General features: G+C 44.0%; 1 protein-coding gene across 1 annotated transcript; it reads left to right on the forward strand.

Annotated features, from left to right (window-relative positions):
- The first annotated feature begins 7,587 nt into the window (after positions 1-7,587).
- TRIM40 (tripartite motif containing 40) lies at positions 7,588-18,836 on the forward strand. Its single transcript, XM_052649611.1, is given in 6 exon segments — positions 7,588-7,932; positions 17,179-17,274; positions 17,880-18,098; positions 18,391-18,413; positions 18,594-18,604; positions 18,607-18,836. Coding segments are annotated over 6 exon segments (924 nt in total).
- The last annotated feature ends 940 nt before the right edge of the window (positions 18,837-19,776 follow it).

The raw sequence follows: 19,776 nt of genomic DNA on the forward strand, positions 1-19,776 counted from the left end.
CATAGACAGCAGCCCCTGAGGCTCCCCCGTCCCTGGGATTCTCCAGGCAAGAACACTGGAGTGGGTTGCCATTTCCTTCTCCAATGCATGAAAGTGAAAGTGAAAGTGAAGTCGCTCAGTCGTGTCCAACTCTTAGCGACCCCATGGACTGCAGCCCACCAGGCTCCTCCGTCCATGGATTTTCCAGGCAAGAGTACTGGAGTAGGGTGCCATTCCCTGCAAGTTAATGATTACTCAAGAAAGAAGGTTTGCTTAGCCACAAAACCAAGCAGGCTTGTTTAGCAACAAAACGATGCAACAGAAGCACTGGAGACATGCCCCTAAAATGGTGGCATGAGCCCCACATCCTGCCCAGTGAACTCAGGAAGTTAAAGATCCCTAAGACATGTTCTCTGCACACATAAAAAACAATAATCTGTGGACCAGCTTGACCATGAAGGGACAAGAAAACTCCCCTGCTCAACCTGGAGGAGGAGCTGATGATGGAAGCATGATGTCTATTCAAGAAAGACAAAGAAGTTTTCCCCTTCCCCACTTTTCTTTTAATTATAAAACTGTAGCCCAGGAATTTCTTAGGGCATTGCATTTCTCGTCCGTTCTCACCTGTCTGCTTGTAAACCTCACGAGCTTCTTATTCTAATAATCACTTCTTATCTATCACTTTGCCTGTCTCTGAATTCCTTTCTGCACTGAGATATAAAGAGCTGTGGTACCGGAACTCTTTGGAGTCCCCAGTGAAACAACACCCAGTGCTTTCAATTTGGCGTTTCCTCTAGCTTGGTTAATAATTTTTTAAATTGAAAGTTAAGAAAAATTTATTTCAGTTTCACTATCATTATTGATAATAATGTGCCAATTTTTAGTTCATTAACTTTGGGGAAACTTCTGTTAAGAGTTTCTTCTGTGAGCTCTAAGATCTCAGAACATTCCAGTGATTAATCTTAAATAGCTCTTTAAATTGCTAAAGGTCACTGACCTGTTTATTGCTAATTCCTTTTTCTAAAAAGGTATTGTGAGTTCTAAGATTCCAGGTGCCAATATTTCATACTAAATCAACAAGAAATGGCAACTAAAAAATAAAATAAAGTTTTAAAAATGTAATATGTTTATAGGTTTATTCTTTGCCAACTGAGTGTCAAAAAACCTAGGACTCTATTCTTTACTTCTATTTAACATTCATCTCTTCCCATCACTTATTGATTTTGATTTGATCTGAATTGTTTTTCTTCCAAGTTGCTTTTTGATGTCAGAATAACTTCAATTGATTTCATGTAGAAATATGTTAAAAATAATTTGTCATGTATACATATTCATATCTGTTACATTGCTAAATATATTCCTGAAGAAAAGCACTTCCATTTTGACTGGACCTCGGTGAAACTGAATCCTACACTTAAAATTTTCCACATCTAGGGATGTAGAAGGGATTTATTGACTCCCCTGTTCACAGACGTCTGGTACCACATGTCACAGGACATGTGTCATGACACATTCTCTGACCCTTTAGTCTCTGAGGTCAGGTGAACTGTCTCAGTGGGTGCTAAAGGTGTTCCTGGAAGCCATTTCTACATGGAGGACACCCAGCAATAACTCATGAACTTGTTAAGCAATAACTGATGAATCTTAACAAACCTGAACAATGGAAGCCCAACTTAACTCATCCTTAGTTAGATCGCACACCCCAAAGTCACCCGATACCAGGAAAGAGACAGCAATCTTACCTATGGTTAAAAATATATTACTTTTGCAAATTTTACAGAAGAGCATGGCCCTGTTAAACACATAGCTAGGGCCTATCCCAGAGCACTGGAAAGGGCCAGAGCAGGTGAGGAGCTTCAGGATCCTCCTCTGTGCACCCTGACACTGCAGCAAGATTGTCTCTGAAGTCCCTCTACTGTGGTCTCACATGCATCTGCCCCTGACTTTCCATCTCGCCTAATGTCAATCTCTGCTCTTGCTGGCTCCCTTTCTTGCTTTTCAAGCCTCAGTGAGTTTGGAAGTTCATAAATTCCCCTATTTTGTTTACCGTATAGTTTCATCCTTTTGTTGAAAACAGGTGTGTCCAACCATGTACCGATGGTCAGTCACTTGTACACCTTCCACACAGGGTGGATTCAGCCCCTTCTGCCACCTCAACAACCAAAGCATTCGTACAGTTCATCTGGCTGTGCTTCTCAGGAGAAGTCTTTCTATAGGACTCAAAATAAGGACTCTGTCAACCTGGTGAATGACTAATAGCCTCAGTACATTGCAGGCGTTTTCCTCCATGCCACTGGGTAGAATCCAGGAGGTCCCACCTAGAACATGTTACTTTCACTAGCAGCTCCTAAGGCCTCTGCTGAATTCTCCTTTTTTCCTGAGTCTCCAGTCTTGAGCTCCTATTCCCCTCCCTTCCTTTTCCATAATCGTGGAGCAAATAGATTAAGGTTCAGCATTAGACTTTCTGCATTTTAAAATTCTTGGCTATTTCTGCCACTGGATATCTTTCACCGGCACTTTCTTCCTTGGTCCCTGCCTTTTGCTGCTCTGCAGGCTGTCTCTCAACTTCCCTTTCACTTTTCACTTTCATGCATTGGAGAAGGAAATGGCAATCCACTCCAGTGCTCTTGCCTGCAGAATCTCAGGGACGGGGGAGCCTGGTGGACTGCCTGAAGCGACTTAGCAGCAGCAGCAGCAGCAGGCTGTCTCTCCTGGGCTATACCCCTCCTCCTCTTATATAGTTTTATGCCCCCTTGTCCTTCTTTCCTCCCTCTTCCTGAATGTGCATTATCAGAGCTAACTTTCCACAGCCAGGTATATCTTGCTCTGAGGAATTACAAGGCCAGGTTTGAAACTCCTTTTAAAATGAATAGTCCCAGGGCCCTGAGTTATTCTGCCTCCCAGAGGTGAAAATAAGGTGCGTTGTGTCTTGGGAGACAGCGCCACCTACTGCCCAATGAGAGACAGCTGTTTATTGCCTGTTGGGGTAAAGTCGCTCAGTCGTGTAGCCCACCAGGACCTCTGTCCATGGAATTCTCCAGGCAAGAACACTGGAATGGGTTGCCATTTCCCTCTCCAGGGGATCTTCCCCACACAGGGATCTAACCCAGGTTTCCTACAGTGCAGGCAGGTTTTTTACTGTCTGAGCCACCAGGGAAGCCCTGTTCTGGGTAAGGTGGCAAATAATCCAGGTAATAATAATTTAGAATCGAAGTTGAGATGGTGATGAGACATACAAGGATGCACAGGAAGTACATCAAGACCATAGATAAATATCTGGATGGCAGTGGAGCTCAGGGAGCTTACTGGACCTTCTTAAGGTTCGCAGCTGCAAAGTGGTGGAGCAGAGATGGGAATCTGGCCCATCTGCCTTCAAAGTCCATGCAGCTCCACCTCATTGTGCTAGGATGCAGTTGATCCCCTGTAATGCATGGTCAGAGAGGTAAAAGGAAACCCAGGAGGCAGCAGAGGTGAGAATTTCAAGGAAGGGACTGCTGATGCTCTCATGTTTCAGAGTCATCACTTTGGATACGGACTGAGAAACGATCCTTAGGATTTAGTTGGAGCCTTGAAAGACTGGCTTAAGATACCCATCAGCGGGCTAGGCATCAGAAGGTATGTCTTCCGTGAGCAAAGACATAATCCTGTTCCTCGCGGAGCTAAGCATGAGCCAAAGTCAGAGAAGTTGGGAAAAAGTTAACAGTAATAAATTAGGAGATGGCTCAGGGACTTCTCTAGGCTTCCCTGGTGGCTCAGCAGTAAAGAATCCACCTGCCAGTGCCAGAGACATGGGTTCAATCCCTGGGTAGGAAAGATTCTCTGGAGAAGGAAATAGCAACCCACTCCAGTACTCTTGCCTGGGAAATCCTACAGACAGAGGAGCCTAGTGGGCTACAGTCCATGGGCTCTCAAAGAGACTTAGTTACTAAACAACAGCAAGGAGTTCTCCAGTGGTCCAGTGTTAAGACTTGGTGCTGTCAACGCAGGGAGCACAGGTTAGATCCCTGGTCAGTGGCCAAAAGATAATTTTTTTTTAAAAGAAATTAGGAGGTGATTCAGGAAAAAGAGTGATGCATATAGACCTGCCAGCCCCTCTGACACCTTTGTGCAAGTTAGAATGGGCCCCTCCCCTTCGTCAGGGGCAATGCTGCTGTGGGCCGCCGAGGTTCGTGGCTCTGTAAGTAGACTGTACTGGGTCTCCTTGCTGCCTCATCCCATCTCCCAGGTGTTCTTGTACAGTGTACACCCTGCCCATCTGTAAGTGGAGGCCCTGGAAGGATGAAGATGGAGTAGTTAGGAAGGTTACATGCAGGAAACTGGGACATGAACTGAGCTTAAACTGATTCTAAGAATTTAAAGCAGCTACAAGAAGAGGTGAGGGGCTTCTCTGCTGCAAAGTGTCAGAGCAGAGCCAGAGTGAAGGAGAGGGAAAAGATGCCAATCACTGGGCCCCTGGCTCCAATATTTTAAAGTAGGTGAAATTAGATAAGATCACTCATTCAAATGGCTCTCAATATGCACGGAGCTATGCTGAATAGACTGTGAGGCAGGGAAATAATAAGCACCCCCTAACCGGTGTGCACTGGTTTGTAATTTCTGAAGCATCTCCATTTCCAGCTGTGACATTTGATCCACTTTCCTGGGAAGGAGGCTGAGATTGTGGCTGTCTTGGCACATGAAGCTTCAAATCTCAGAATTAAGACCATAATCCAGATCTTTGGGGTAGTTAAAATTCCTTTCATTCTAGCCACAGATTTTTCTTCTTCTTTAAATGTAATTGTTTAAATAGATGATATCCTTGTTGTTGTCATTTAGTCACTAACTCATGTCTGACTCTTTGCAACCCTATGGACTGTAGTCTTCCAGGCTCTTCGTCCATGGAATTCTCCAGGCAAGAACACTGAAATGGGTTGCCATTCGCTTCTCCAAGGGATTCTCCCAACCATTAACCTCTCAAATCAGATAATTATCAATCTATCTGACAATTCATCTTTCCATTTACTAAGACTTTATTGATTTTTTGTAAGGGGAAGGAAAAGTGTGAAAAGATGACATTTTGTGGAGAAGAAGCCCGTGGGCTAAAATGACAGACATCCAGATCTAAATCCCAACTCCCTGTTTACCCGTCTGTGGCCTCAGCAGGTAACCTAATCTCTCCTCATTTTCCTTTCTCATATTATCTCATGAGACGTGACAAATTAGGAATGTGGAGGGGTCAAGGTTTAGAAATTGGTGACCAGATGAGGTAGTAACAAGCTTGGGAGAGAGATGTAAAACAAGTCTGATGCCTGGATTTGTGACTTTGGGTGGTGAAATCTGTTCTGACAAGGACCAGAGAATGGTTACCAGGGTGGTCCCCAAAAGGGAAAGTCACTGGATGTGAGCAAGTCAAGGAGCTTAAGGGCCTCAGACCAGATGGTCAACTACATCGTCCTTGAAATCACCCAGGACGACAGCAGGATTGCAAGGTAGGGTGGGGAAGAGCCCATGAGCTTCATTCACAAGACTCAGTGGCTCATCTTTAACAAATGGGGGGAATTGGCTCTGTGGAGGACAGCAAGGCAGAAGGAGAGAGTGGACAGCCAGAGCTCCACACACAGGTATTTTTATCTGGCTCTGGGGCATCACGCTCAGGAGGTGGTGGTATGGAGTGTGAAAGATGGTCACTCCATCTGTCACCCTGAGATTTGAGGGAGCCATCGCCTTTGATAAAAAGGCCAAGTAACTGTGACTATGGTGAAAGTAACTTTTTTTAAACAATACCTTTTATGTATTATTTATTTATTTTTGGCTGTGCTGGGTCTTCATTGCTCTGCGGGCTTTACTTGAGTTGGTGAGTGGGGCCACTTCCGGCTGCCGTGCTAGGGCTTATCACTGTGGTGGCTGCCCTTGTGGAGCACGGGCTCTAGACACAGGCTTCTGTAGTTGTAGCACATGGGCTTTCTAGTTGCAGCTCCCTGGGCTCTGCCGCACTGGCCTCATAGATGGGGCTCACGGGCTTAGCTGCTCCATGGCGTGTGGGATCTTCCTGGACTAGGGATTGAACCCATGTCTCCTGCATTGGTAAGTGGATCTTTACCACTGAGCCACCTAGGAAGCCCGGGAAAGTGACTTTTTAATAGGAACCCCACAGCAGACAGTGGCCAAGTGGGATTGAGGAAGGATAGTATGGAGTGAGATTTGAACAAGAATGCTGGACCTTTTAACAAAGCCTCAGGAACTCCCTGGAGGTCTAGTGGTTCGGACTGCACGCTTTCACTACCAAGGACCCGGGTTCAGTGCTTGGTTGGGGAGCCAAGATCCCACAAGTCTCACAGGGTGGCAAAAAAAAAAAAAAAAAAGCCTCAACCGGCAACTCTTCTTAGTGTTATTCCCCATGGGCTCCCCCAGGGCGAGTGCTGAGACCAGCCTAACTGGAAGACAGTGGGTGGGCGCCTGGCGTTCCGGTATCATGAGCAGATGCCATGGTTCTGTGTCACCGACACCAACCACACCTGGATCCCAAGGTGTCTAAGCTGGGCTCTGGGATCATTCTGTGTCCTGACTGACTTCGTGTCATATTCACGTCCAAGGCACCAAGACTTTCCTCCTTCCTGTGTGCAAACAAGCCACACCTTTCACCGACCAAAGTCCATCTCACCCCTCGGTCAGTCACGCAGCTGTGGGAGGATGGGCCTCATCACCTCTCCCCCACTTTTACTAACACGTGAGCATATATAATTCGCACGGTTTAAAAAGAGCCAGTCGCCTGCTGGCCATCACTCCAGATCTGGACCGTGAGACACGACCTGAAATCGCCACGGGAGAAACTGAGGTAGGATACCAGAGGAGCTTTTCAGGAGGAGGACTAAACAAGAGGCTTGGGGATGAGGGGATGAGAGTTGAATGCAGTGTTTTAAGGGACATAGGGACGGGAGAGTACTTTCTTCCTTGGGTCTTTGGAGGTGGTTTGAAAGGAAGGGAAAAGGTCTCTGGACTTTTCTCTGTCCTTTTCTTCTTCTCTGTCCCTTTGATTGTGGAATTTGTATATGAAAGAGATGCTGGTTGACAGAGGTGCTGATGCAAATGTCAAGTCATAAATGACAGCAGTAGCTAAACTCTTAGAGTGTGACCACAAGTTTTCAGGTATTGCAGTGTGGTACTCCACCAGCTCCTGCAGCTTCTCTCAACTGAGGGCAAATCAGAGACTTTCAACTCTGAAGTTTATGAAGCTCTGGCTTCTGACAGGGACACTCCGGCCTCTTAACTTTGAGCTGTAAAAATATTCACAGAAAGTTCTGAAGAGTGGAAATATGCTCTTTGAATCACCTACTTCCTCCAGGTGTATGAAAAAGAGTGATTTTATGTCTAGTAAAGACTAGGAAACCAGAGGGGAATGTGAGAGATGACGTATTTCTGGAACTTGTTGCAGAATGGTGATTTCCGTGGTCCACGCTATGCTCTGTTGCTGAAGAGCAGGTGGTTGCTTGAAATTGGAGGGCTGAGTTGTGTCCTGTCTCCGGGGCTGCCTCCTCCTTAGCTGGACTGTCAAGGGTCGCAGGCCGTCCAAAGTTCCTGTGGGGAAGGAGGCCCTAGCAGACAGGACGCTGGCAGTGTCGAGTGGAGGCCATGGGCCCCCTGCGGCAGGACCACCGGGAAGAGGGCGTCTGCCCCATCTGCCAGGAGTGCCTGAAGGAGGCAGTGCGCACCGACTGCGGCCACCTCTTCTGCCGGGCCTGCCTGGCCCAGCACCTGGAGAAGGCCTCGGCCTCCGGAGTCCGCAGCTGCCCCCTCTGCCGGAAGCCCTGTTCCGAGGGGGTGCTGGGGGCCGGCTATACCTGCGATAGCCACCAGAAGAAGGTGTGCTGGTTCTGTGAGGAGAGCAGAAGTCTTCTGTGCATGGAATGCCTGGTGACCCCTGAACACAAGTCTCACAATGAACTGACCATTGAAAATGCCATCAGCCACTACAAGGTAACGCGAGGTCATTGTCGCTATCCCCCTGCCACCACCTCCCCGAGTTACTCCTTTCTACTCCCTGTCCTTGATCCCGGGCACGTCATAGAGGTTCAATAACTGACACTTGTCTTCGTTTCTTCTGCTTTATCCTGTTTTAGACCTTTGTCTTCATTTTCATATCTTGCTACTGATGTTAAAGTTTCAGTGTATTACTGGGAGTCTGAGAGGAGACACTGTCACGTGACATCAGATTCCCAGGAAGCGTGAACTCCTCACACTTCTCATCTGTAGTATGAAAGAGCTGGACTAAATAAGGCAAAACCCTTTTAATATTAAGACTATATAGTTCCCTTGATTGACAGTACTAGGATATTGGCCAGAAACGTAATCAGGTTTTGTTGATATTTATTCGCTAAGTCATGGTCCGATTTTTTTTGCAACCCCATGGACTGTAGCCTGCCAGGCTCCCCTGTCCATGGGATTACCCAGGCAAGAACACTGGAGTGGGTTGCCATTTCCTTTTCCAGGAGATCTTCCCAACTCAGGGGTCAAACTTACATCTGCTGCTTGGCAGGGGAATTCTTCACCACTGCGCCACATTTACGTATGTTAACAATTATCCTGTAAATATATTGAAACTTGGAAATTAGTACATGATTCTCTCTTTTCCTTCTTCCTTTGTCTTTTTTTTCTTCCTTCCTATAGTAACTATTTTTATTCTATTAAAAAAAACTTTTATCATCAAAGTGGTACATTCAGACAATACTGTAATGTATAAAGTCATAACTAAAAATCTTTCTTCCTGTTTTACCCCATTCTCAGCCCCTAGAAGTAACCATTTTTAGATTTTTGTGTACAATTCTTTCAAAAAAATGTGTGTATGAACACACTGTCTAAAACACAGATATACAAGGATTCTCTACGTATCTTTCTGTAACTCATTTTTAACATCTAAAAATACATCTTGGACATCATTTCATTTTCCCATCAGTACCTTTAGATCTTATGAATTCAATAACTGCATGGTGTTCAGCTCTATGAATGTACCATAAATTGGCTGGTATTGAGTTGTCTATAGGTTACTGTTTTGAGATCACAAGAAATGTTCCAATGAGTATCCTTCAACATTTATTTTAAAGGACTTAGAATAGCCAAGATATATTTTGATGAAAGAATAAGATAGCTTCCAAATTATGATCAGTTTTTCTGTCATCATTTACTACTGAATAACCCAGAGTCCCCCACTGATTTGAATCCCAACTTTATAGTATGCCATGGGTGCATATAGACTTGCATATTTTCTTGACTCTATTCTGTTTTATTCTGCCTGGGTGTAAAACCATTTTTAAAACTGTCCTTTTCCAATGTATTTTAGTGTCAGGTAGGTCTTAGAACTGTCAGAATATTCTTATTTTTCAGAATTTTTGTGGATATTTATATATGCCTATTTTGGCAATTAGCTTTAGCATTTTTCAAACCAATCTTCCCCCTCTCCCACCCCCAACTTAGTTTCCATTTGACTGGATGGAAAATTGACATATTTTCACCATGGTGTCTTTCTATCCAATAATGAAGGATGAATTTCCAAAGCTTTCTTTTAGATTCTTGACTTTTTGAACACATTTTGAAACAGAATGAGAAAGTGAGGAGTCCAGATCAAGGGTGACTATGGGAAGGGAGAGAAATAACTCAGAAAACCAAAGAGGCCAAGTTCTCTAGATCTAACATCATTCCCTCTAAGTGTAGGGGATCACAGGAGGGCAGAGGGCGGTCTCCCACCTGCTGATGGGCCAGTGAATATATGGGAAAATCTATTCACTCACTCAATGATTTATTCAGGTCTGTGCTTTGCGTATGATGTCATGCCAGGCATTGTTGGAACTATAAAGATGATTCATAATCTCTGTCCTCAAGTCTACCTTTAAATTATGACAAGGAACCTGAAGTAAATAAAGAACAACATTTGTTTAAGAAAGACTTGAGTAAGTTCCTGCAGTGTATCAGTAACTACCTTGCATGCTAGGAATACAATGCTGAACAAGTCAGATGCCACCCCTCCTGCCAGGGATTTTCCAAAGAAAGATAGGCAAGAAATCAAATGACAAGTCTTGTATGATCTAGGAAGAAAACAAACAGGAATCAAAGATGGAGAGTAATGGGTGACCCATGTGGTCAGTGAGGGCCTCACGGAGGAGGTGGCACTGGTGCTGAGACCAGGGAAAAGAGAAGGTGGCCAGTGGAAAGACTGGGCAGAAGGAAATACAGATTTGGGAGCCCCAAATCTGGAAATGTCTTGTTGTATTTGAAGAGTTTATAATTAGAGTGTGAATTGACAGCATCTACTGACAGATTAGAAGTGGGGTGAGGGAATGAAGGGAATCAAAAGATGACTTCATGAGTTTCTAGTGTGAGAAACTAGATGGATGATGGAAAGATAAGGACTGAGGAGAACAGGTTTGAACGAACCATCAAGTTTCATTTAAGACAAGTCGAGTCCAAGTTGAGACACATCAAAGCAGGATCTTAGATATGCAGCTGGCTAAGAAATCTGAATCTCCAAAGAGAGTCTGGGGTAGTATTCCCAGAACCTAGGACAGGGTGCCATCAAAATAAAGATAATATTTAAGGGAATTCCCTGGCAGTGCAGTGGTTAGGACTCCATCCTAACCCTCCCTGGTCAAGGAACTAAAATCCCACAAGTCATGCAGAGCAGTCAAAAAAATAAATGAAAGTAAATAAAATAAATTTTAAAAGATAATATTTCAAACTAAGGGAATTGCTGCAATATCCCCAGGAGAGAATCTAGGGAGAAAAGAGTTTCCAGGACAAGGTCCTGAGAAAGGCCATCACTTAGACATAAGATGGAGGGAGACCCAGTAAGGGAGGCTTGGACTGAGCCACTAGCAAGTCTTGAGAAAAGCTAGGGAAGTGGTGTTCCAGATGCTAAGAAAAAACTGACTGCAGAGTACATTGAATGATGCTGAGCCATCTAGTTAGATGAGCGAGGGCAAAGAAGTGGATGCTGGGCTGGGAGGAGGCACACTCTGTCCATTGAGACAGTGGGGAACGAAAGAAGGCATCTGCAAGGGGAGGGAGTCTTGCAATTTGGGAGGTGACTCACGTGTTGTGATTTGAGCCACTGAAATGAACTGAACTGAATATGTGAGAAAGAACACCAGCTGTGTAGTTAGAGGCGGGGATGTGGAAGGTTTGAAAAGAGTGAAGCTGTGGTAGGTCGAGTTTGGAAAAGTGAACCTATCTATGAGTGAAACCGAGTGGGACTGGAATGTGGCATGGAGCACTAACTTGATTTTTGAAACTAGGGATTTAGTGTTTTCTGTTCAAAAGTTATTATGCAGTTTTGATACTTACTGCTTTTTGGTTTATTTCTAAATGTAGCAGCATTTCACCAAATATTAATTTTTGTCCTTGATGTTCTTGCTGACTGTCTTTTCAGAAGGATTTTCTTATGCAATGTTTCTAAGCATGATGGAGAATTCCGTGAAATTTTAATTGGTATCACACTAAATTTTTTGCCTACACTAAGAATTATTGCTTTTACGGACCTACACAGTCTTGACCAATAGTGGGATATATTAATATCACCAGTGTTTTCCTTTATGTCGCTGAATCAGATGTTACATTTCTTAATTTAAATCTCATATTGAGGGTAGCTATATATTTTATAAGAGTAATTTTTTGGGGCAATTGGTACATTGTAGATCCAAATGAGAGTCTTTGCTGAATTCCTATATCCTTTAACTTAATTTCCTGACATTTTCCATATGTGTGATCATGTGGACATTGTCGGGTTTAGTCATCAACACCATTTTTCCTCATAAAATATAATAGATTATACTATAATCTATATTCTGGGACTTGTTCTGTAAGGAGCATGTTTTTTGAAAATTGGTCTTTTTGTTTTCTTGGTGACTGTGTAGGGAAAGGTAACTTTTTGCCTTCTAACCACTTTTTGTTTGATGCATATTGTTAGTAAGTCATTTGAGAGGATTTTCAGTGTTGCTAGGTTCTCATGTTTCATCACTACTTACTACTCTTTTTGGTCAAAATTTTTTTATTGTGAAATCACATTTTAGGATCACAGACTTTAAAAAAGCATTTATGAATTCAAAACAGATCTTGAACCATTGCTTATCTTTCAATTTGTCTTTTTTTCCTCAAACTCCCTGAGGAATATTTTAGCAAGACAAAAGTTTGTAAAATTTTGCTTTTTAACTCTAATGAGTACCTTATTCACAAAATATGCACACACTAAATACTATCTTAATGCAAAACTGGATGAATAAATATTTTTTTAAAAAAGGACTTTACCTTATTCATTTTGAATACTGTAAATGATAGATCTGAATTATCTTCGATTATTTCCTGCATTTATCTTTATTGCTGTTATCTTTGTTTCCTTTTTTATTTACACAATGTTCATAGTTGACTATAAACTCTTCATTAAATTTTAAGCTACTCCAGAAGACAGGACTGTGATGTTTTGAACCAGATCTTAGGAACAGGCCTGACTTTGACAGGCAGAAACAGATAGCATTCCTGGCAGAGGGAAGTAAAAGAGAGGTGCGGCTGTATGGGGTGTGTTTGGGAAACCACAAGCAACTCCATTTGGCTCCTGTGAAGAACATGAAGAAAGTAGGGAGAGGGAACACAGAAAATATAATTGGGTTATGGTGGGGTCTTGGATATTGGGTTAAGGATTTGGGGCTTATATTTGACAATAAGAAACTCTTGTGAAGACAGGAGTAAAACAGGTAAACGACAAAACATGACTGAGAATTCAGGTTGGATGACAGGCAGAATCGTGGCTCCAAGGACAGAAATATGGCAGTCAAGAGTAGTGGATTGCGAGAAAGGGTGGGGAAGAAGAAGATAAGTTTGATTACTCCAGAATGAGTTTGATTACTCCAGACTGAGTTTGAACTGCCAGCAGGGCAGTGGGAGATACTTAGGTCTCAGCTAGAAATAGGATTGACTGTTAGGACAAACATCTTTCAGGAAATTATGATAAAATCTGAAGCCTGAAATTAAGGACGTAGTTCAGCAAAAGAAACAACCTCGCAAAGGTCAAGGAAGGACAGGGTGTGGGAGGTGGGTAGAGTGGGGCGGGGAGAATCACAGCAAAGAAGAGGAGCCTGAGAAGAAGGCACCTCCGAAGCTTCTTTCCTGGAGTTCACTGGTGACCTTGGAGAGAGCAGTTTCCAAAGAGTGATAAGAAGCAAAGAGATGCTGGGGAGCAAAAGGGTGCGAGGATGTGAAGACAGTGAGAACCGCCTACTCCTTCAAGAAATGTAGTTGTGACACCAGAGAGAGTACATGGAAGGGGTAACAAGGTGAAGGTTATTTGCTTGTTTCAACTTTGTGAGACCTGAACGTTCATGCTTACACAATTCCCCACCCCACCTGAGCCTCCACCCTCACCATCGAGGCCCCTGAGTGAAATTCACATGCCCTTCCTTCTGTTTTATTCGTTCTCTGTTGGGAAATGCATGCAGGTAACACCCAGTGACGTGACAAATGTTTAATAAATTCTTAGTGACATCACTGTCTCTTCTGCTTACTCTTTGTTTGCTTGAATGTCCTTGCTGATGTCTCACCCATAGCCCTTTGACTTTGGTTCTATATTCTGAATCTCAGGGCCAGAGAGAACTTTCAAAGTCATCTTGTCCAACCCCAGCCTCTACGTGTACATCTCCAGTGATGCAGGACACTTCTTTTCCAAAGAGGAAGTGAAGCAAAATAACAGGGAAAAAAAAAAAGAAATATCCCCCATGAACAGCCAACAACAACAAAATCCCCCTCCCCCATTTTTTTTTTTTTTTTTTTGACCTAAATTGAGACGGATTTACTTAGTGAAACACACACTCTTCAGTTAATAGCACACTCTTATCTTTAGTCTGGGCTTCCCTTGTGGCTCAGTTGGTAAAGGATCCACCCCCAGTGGGTTCGATGCCTGGGTTGGGAAGATCTCCTGGAGAAGGGAATAGCTACCCACTCCAGAGAAGGCAACGGCACCCCACTCCAGTACTCTTGCCTGGAAAATCCCATGGATGGAGGAGCCTGGTAGGCTGCAGTCCATGGGGTTGCAAAGAGTTGGACACGACTAAGCAACTTCTTTCACTTTTCACTTTCATGCATTGGAGAAGGAAATGGCAACCCACTCCAGTGTTCTTGCTTGGAGAATCCAGGGACGGCAGAGCCTGGTGGGCTGCCATCTCTGGGGTCGCACAGGGTCAGACATGACTGAAGCGACTTAGCAGCAGCAACAGCAGTAGCAGCAGCCAGTAATATGGCCTTGAGAATCCCATGGTTTGTACAGTATTCTGGCCTGGAGAATTCCATGGACTGTATAGTCCATGGGATCACAAAGAGTCGGACACAACTGAGCGACTTTCACTTTCTATCTTTAGTCCACAAATCTTGTTTTTGTTTTGTTTGTTCCATTTAATTTAATCACTGTTCCTCTCTCCTCCATGGTAACTAGTTAGTGTTTGTTATATTTTTATTTGTAGACAGTTTGCAAAACACACATTGCTGCATTGTGTGTTTATATATTGAATTAACAAAATTACATGATGGGACTCATTCTATTTTTTTCCCCCTTGACTGGGCCCCTTGTGGGATCTTAATTCCTGAGCAGGTGTTGAACTTATGCCCTCTGTGGTGGAAGCGTGGAGTCTTAACCACTGGACCACCAGGGAAGTCTCTACTTCTTGCTTTCCGTTCTACCATGAATCTGAGATCAGTTCACGTTCTGTGGGTCACATGGTCCATTGTTTCTGATAGCTGCACAGTGTTTCACAGCAGGCACCTTCCTCATTTTACCTATCTGTTTCCCGGGAATGGACTCTACGTGATTCCAACTCTGTTACCATAAACAGTGCTGTAGCGGACACATTATCTTAGAACCTGAGTGAGGACTTCTCTGGGATTTTTATCCAGAAACGGAACCACCGGATCATAGAGGAAAGCACACCTAGGTGGCCAAGACCCTCAACAGAATGCTATGCTAGTGTGCATCTCACCAGCCCGCAGTGTGGTCCTTACACCCACACACATCCCATCTTACCCAGGTGTTATCCGGTTGTCTAATTTTTTATTAATCTGATGAGGGTCAAGTAATATTTCTTTGTATTAGTTTCCATTTCTCTAACCACTGATGAGTTTGGGCTTCCCTTCTTCTGTAAATTAACTGTTATATTCTTTCCAAATTTTTCTTTTGGTTTCCTGTCTTCTTGTTTATTTCTAGGCTTTCCTTTTGTTTATTTACGTATTTATGGCTGCACTGTGCCACTTGTGGGATCTTCGTTCACCAACCAGGGACTGAATCCAGACCCACGGCAGTGAAAGCATTGAATCTCAACCACTGGGCTGCCAGGGAGCTCCCTAGGCTTTCCCTTGATGTCCTGTGTATAAGAAGTCTCTTGTTGGTTTTAGACACTGCAGATATTATCTCCTAGTCTGTCATTTCTCTGTCAGTCTTGTCCATAGTGTTGTTATTGAACAGAAATATTTAATTTTTAAGGTCATCAAATTAAATCATTGTCTCATGGTTTGTGCTTTGGGGATTTTATTTAAGACAATTTTTCCCTACCCCCAGGCCACAAATTTATTCTTTAATATTATGTTCTATTAACTTTATAGTTTTCCTTTCATGCTGTCTTTAATCCATCTAGAGTTCTGGATAAGCATTTGGCTTTCTCTGTTGTTGTAAGCCAGTTTCTCAACACCATCTCCTACAGATTTTGTCTCCTCTCTTACTGATCTATATACTACTTATTATTTTATTTTATTTCAGTTTCATTGATATATGATTGACAAACAGTAGTATAAAAGTTTAAGGTATACAGTTGATTTGATGTATATTCATAACAAAATGATTATTACAGTAAGTTTGGTGAACATCCATTATCTCCTATAGATATGAAATTAAAGAAATTTTTAAAAAACTTTCTTGTGATCAGAACTCTTAGGATTTACTCTCTTAACCACTTTCATATATAACATACAGCTGTGTTGATTATATTTATCATGTTGCACATCCATCTCTAGCACATATTTATCTTATAAGTGGAAGCTTGTACCTTTTGACTGCCTTTATCCAATTCACTCTCTTCCTATTCTCTACCTCTGATAACCACAAATCTGATTTCTTTCTTCTGTTTGTTCGTTTTGAAAGTACAATTGACCTGCAACACTATGTTAGTTCCTCTTATACAACATAGTGATTCAACATTTCTATACATTTCAAAATGATCGCCAGGACAAGTTTAGTTACAGTATGTCACTATACAAAGATATGACACAGTTACTGACTATATCCTCCACACTGTACATTGCATACCTGTGACTCATTTCTTTGTATTTTTTCTTTTTAAAGTCTTTTGTAAACATGGGTCTCTCCCTGAGCTCTCTCTTCTTTCATTTTCTAAATGTTCTTGCCCCAGCACCATACTGTTTTATTACTAAAGTTTTGTATGCCCTTTTATCTAGCAGGGCAAATACATTTTGTCACCGGTCTAAAAAGGGATGACAAGGAGATTGTTTCCAGAATCTTTTGCTGTCACCTCCACCCTGGACTTTTCTTCCATTCTGAGTCATTAAAGGCCTGTGTTGATATCGGTATCAGCTTTGTTTATTTTTGCTTCCTATATAGTTTTTCAAAAACCTGAAAGTTAATTTTTTAGAAACTGAAATCATTCATTACATCCTTAGTTTCCCGGACACAGTGACCCATCCAGACACTGATTTAAGATTTAGAGAGAGGTCCCATGCCTTCCTGGGCTACAGGTTTACCTCTAATAGAGGATTCTTGTCCAACCCAGCCAGGGAGTGGTACCAGAGGCTTTGCATCTCCTCTCTAAGTCAGTTCTCGCTAGATTGGCTTCACTTGTTGATGAGAAGTAGTAAGAGTTGCCAACAATCAACACAAAACTTGTAGATGTTGGGAGAAAAACACCCTGAATTCAGAGAAGAAAATGTTCTGTTACTGTCTGTTATTCCTGTGTAGTTAAGGCTTAAAAAAAAAACAATCTCTTTTCACCATCATCATCCATTAAATAAACTCTTGTATTTCTTCCCCCAAGGATGACACATAGAAAACTGTCTCTTTTTAGGCAGAATTTTCCTTTAGCCTCATCCTGGGATCAGGACACCCACCCCCCCCAACCCCCCCCACCCCCGCCCAGTGGGCATCACCCTCACCCGTGGTCTGATCATCAAGCGTGTCTGTCTCCCTAGGAACGACTCAACCGCAGGGTCAGGAAGCTCAGAAAGGACATCTGTGAACTCCAGAGGCTCAAAACTCAGGAGGAGGAGAGACTGCAGGAGATGAAGGTGGGTTTCTTAGAGTCTCAGGAAGGACTACAGCCTGGCGATCTGTCTGTCTGGAGCAGCCTGCTGCAAGGGGTGCACCTGGAGGCTGGAAACATGGGTGCTGGGCACCGTCTTGGGATTTGTTGGCTGAGTGGCCTGGGGCAAGTCAAACCCTCTGAACTTCATGTGGTTTATATGTTTAATGAAAGCCAGTCCTGCTCCACCTGGTTCAAGGTAAGAATCAGAGACAAGCAGACTATCAATTGAAAATTACTCCGCAAACCATAGGGCTCTTTCTCTGTCTCTGACCATCTACCTTTCTGTCTCTCTGTCCCTCACCTTATGACCCGAGAGGGTTAAAAGGCAGTGGGAGGATAGAGCAGAGTCTGTGTGTGTGTGTGTGTAACATGCACATGTGGATGTTCACAAGGGTGTTAGGTGGGGAGAAGGGGTCCCGGCATTTTTGAAGAACGTGGCTGCCTCTTTAACACCCATGACAGGCAGAGTCAATGTCATGAAGGGAGGAGGACTGGGAAATCAGCATTCTCACTCAGTGCTCAGAGGCGGAGGGCCAGGCGGAGCCTTCTGACATCAGATCTTACAGAATTCCTTTTCTGGAGTTTCAGGCAGATCGTGGGACCCACAGGCTGGAGGCTGAGCTGGAGCAGCAACCCCAAACCAGAAGAGAGCCGGATGCCTCCGCTCAGCGGCAGCCAGACCAGCAGGGGGATGTGTCAGCAGAGCTGTCCAGAATCCCTGGCATCTCCGAGGCATTACGTCAGCTCAGCAGCCTGGTCACTAATCTGGAGGGGATGTCCAAAAAACTGGACACCAGCCTGCTGAAGGTGCATATCCTGGGGTGCCTTCCAAAGCCTGGAATTCTCCCCAAATAGTGGGCAGCCTACCTGTAGTATCCCTCTGGGAGGTGTAAGAAGAGACTTCTCTGTGACACGTGGTGGTGACCTGTCCAGGCTGCCCAATGCTGCTGCAGCAGAGGGTGGGTACACAGAAGGGGTGCACCCCTCCAGTCCTCAAGGTGGCAGTCCCGAGTGCCATCCTCTACTGGGGTGGGGAGGGGACTTGGAGGGAACAGGAACCTGAGAACCAATGGTGACTCTCACTCTTTCTCTCTCCTAGGATGCCAGTGACCTACTGAACAGGTATGAGCTATCCCATCTCCCTTCCTACATGTGCTTCCACACACAAACCCACACCAACCTAGATGTATGTGTGGGCTTTCTCAAGGTCAAGGAGTTACACTATTCCTTTAACTTGCATCTTCATGCTACATGGACAGTGGAAGAGTCAACAGAATATACTGAAGGATTTTTTGTTTCTAGGAGTGCTCCAGAGAATTAGAGGCTATTTATCCCAACTTAGACAAAAGAATGAATGAGTCACTTGTCCAGCCATCTTCAGCAGCTCTGACCTGTTCATTCCCGGGCCATCTCATCTCAGACTCACCTCACCCTCCTGGCTCTCCTTCCCCCAACCTGTGCAGCCTCCCATGAGGTCTGCCTGGTGGCCCCTCAGACCTGCCATCTCCTGAACATGACCTCCATTCCTCATCGCCAGAACTGTGACCCGATGCCTGACCCTCAGACCCCTGGACAATAGTCATTGCCTCACTTCTAGGCTTGTAGTTTGGCTCCCACTGCAGAGGTCAGGATCCAAGCCCTCCTTTTCCTGTGAAATGATGGTAGCACTCATCTCTCACCATCACATATTGAAATGGGAGCATCCGGACATCTGAATGGTACGCGCTCACAATGGTGAGGCCACCTCTGCACGTGGAGCCCGTGCATCTGTTGGAGGGAACATTCCTTCTAAGCTCCTGTAGCACCTGGTATCTGTACCACTCACCTAGCGCTTTTATTATTTTTGTGATGGACAGACTCTACAGTGACCTCTCACGATTCTCCCTTCATGGTGTTCATACCCTTGTGTGATCCCCTCTCCCTGAGTGTGAGCAGAACCTGTGACTTGCTTCTAATCAATGAAATATGGCAAAGGGGATGGGCTGGCACGTCACAGACTGCGTTACACGAATGGGACGCCTCCTTGTTAACACTCTCACTCTTGAGATTCTCCTTGCTGGATTGATGATGTGAGTGACTCTGCGGCCAGCAGGCAGCCTCCAGGAGCTGACAGCAGCCTCCAGCCTTCAGCCAACAGGAAGCAGAGGCCCTCAGTCTTGCAGCTGCCAGAAAATTAATTCTGCCAACTGCCTAAATGAACTTGGAAGTGGATTTTTCCCCAGTTGAGTCTCCAGAGGAGAACTCAGCCCAGCTGACACCTTGATTGCAACCTCATGAGACCCTAAGCAGAGAACCCAAACTTCTGATCCACAGAAACTGTGAGGTAAAAGATGTCATGGAAATTATGATATAATGAATACAGATCAATGAATAGTACCTTTGTATATTAATCATTTGTGCATCACTTCTTTGGGTGAGTAATAACAGTGACCCAACCCGCATCCATCTCACTTGTCTGATGTATAAAATGGGGCTATTTTTTAAA

The sequence above is a fragment of the Budorcas taxicolor genome, chromosome 11, assembly GCF_023091745.1.
Source record: "Budorcas taxicolor isolate Tak-1 chromosome 11, Takin1.1, whole genome shotgun sequence".
NCBI classification, from domain to species: Eukaryota; Metazoa; Chordata; class Mammalia; order Artiodactyla; family Bovidae; genus Budorcas; species Budorcas taxicolor.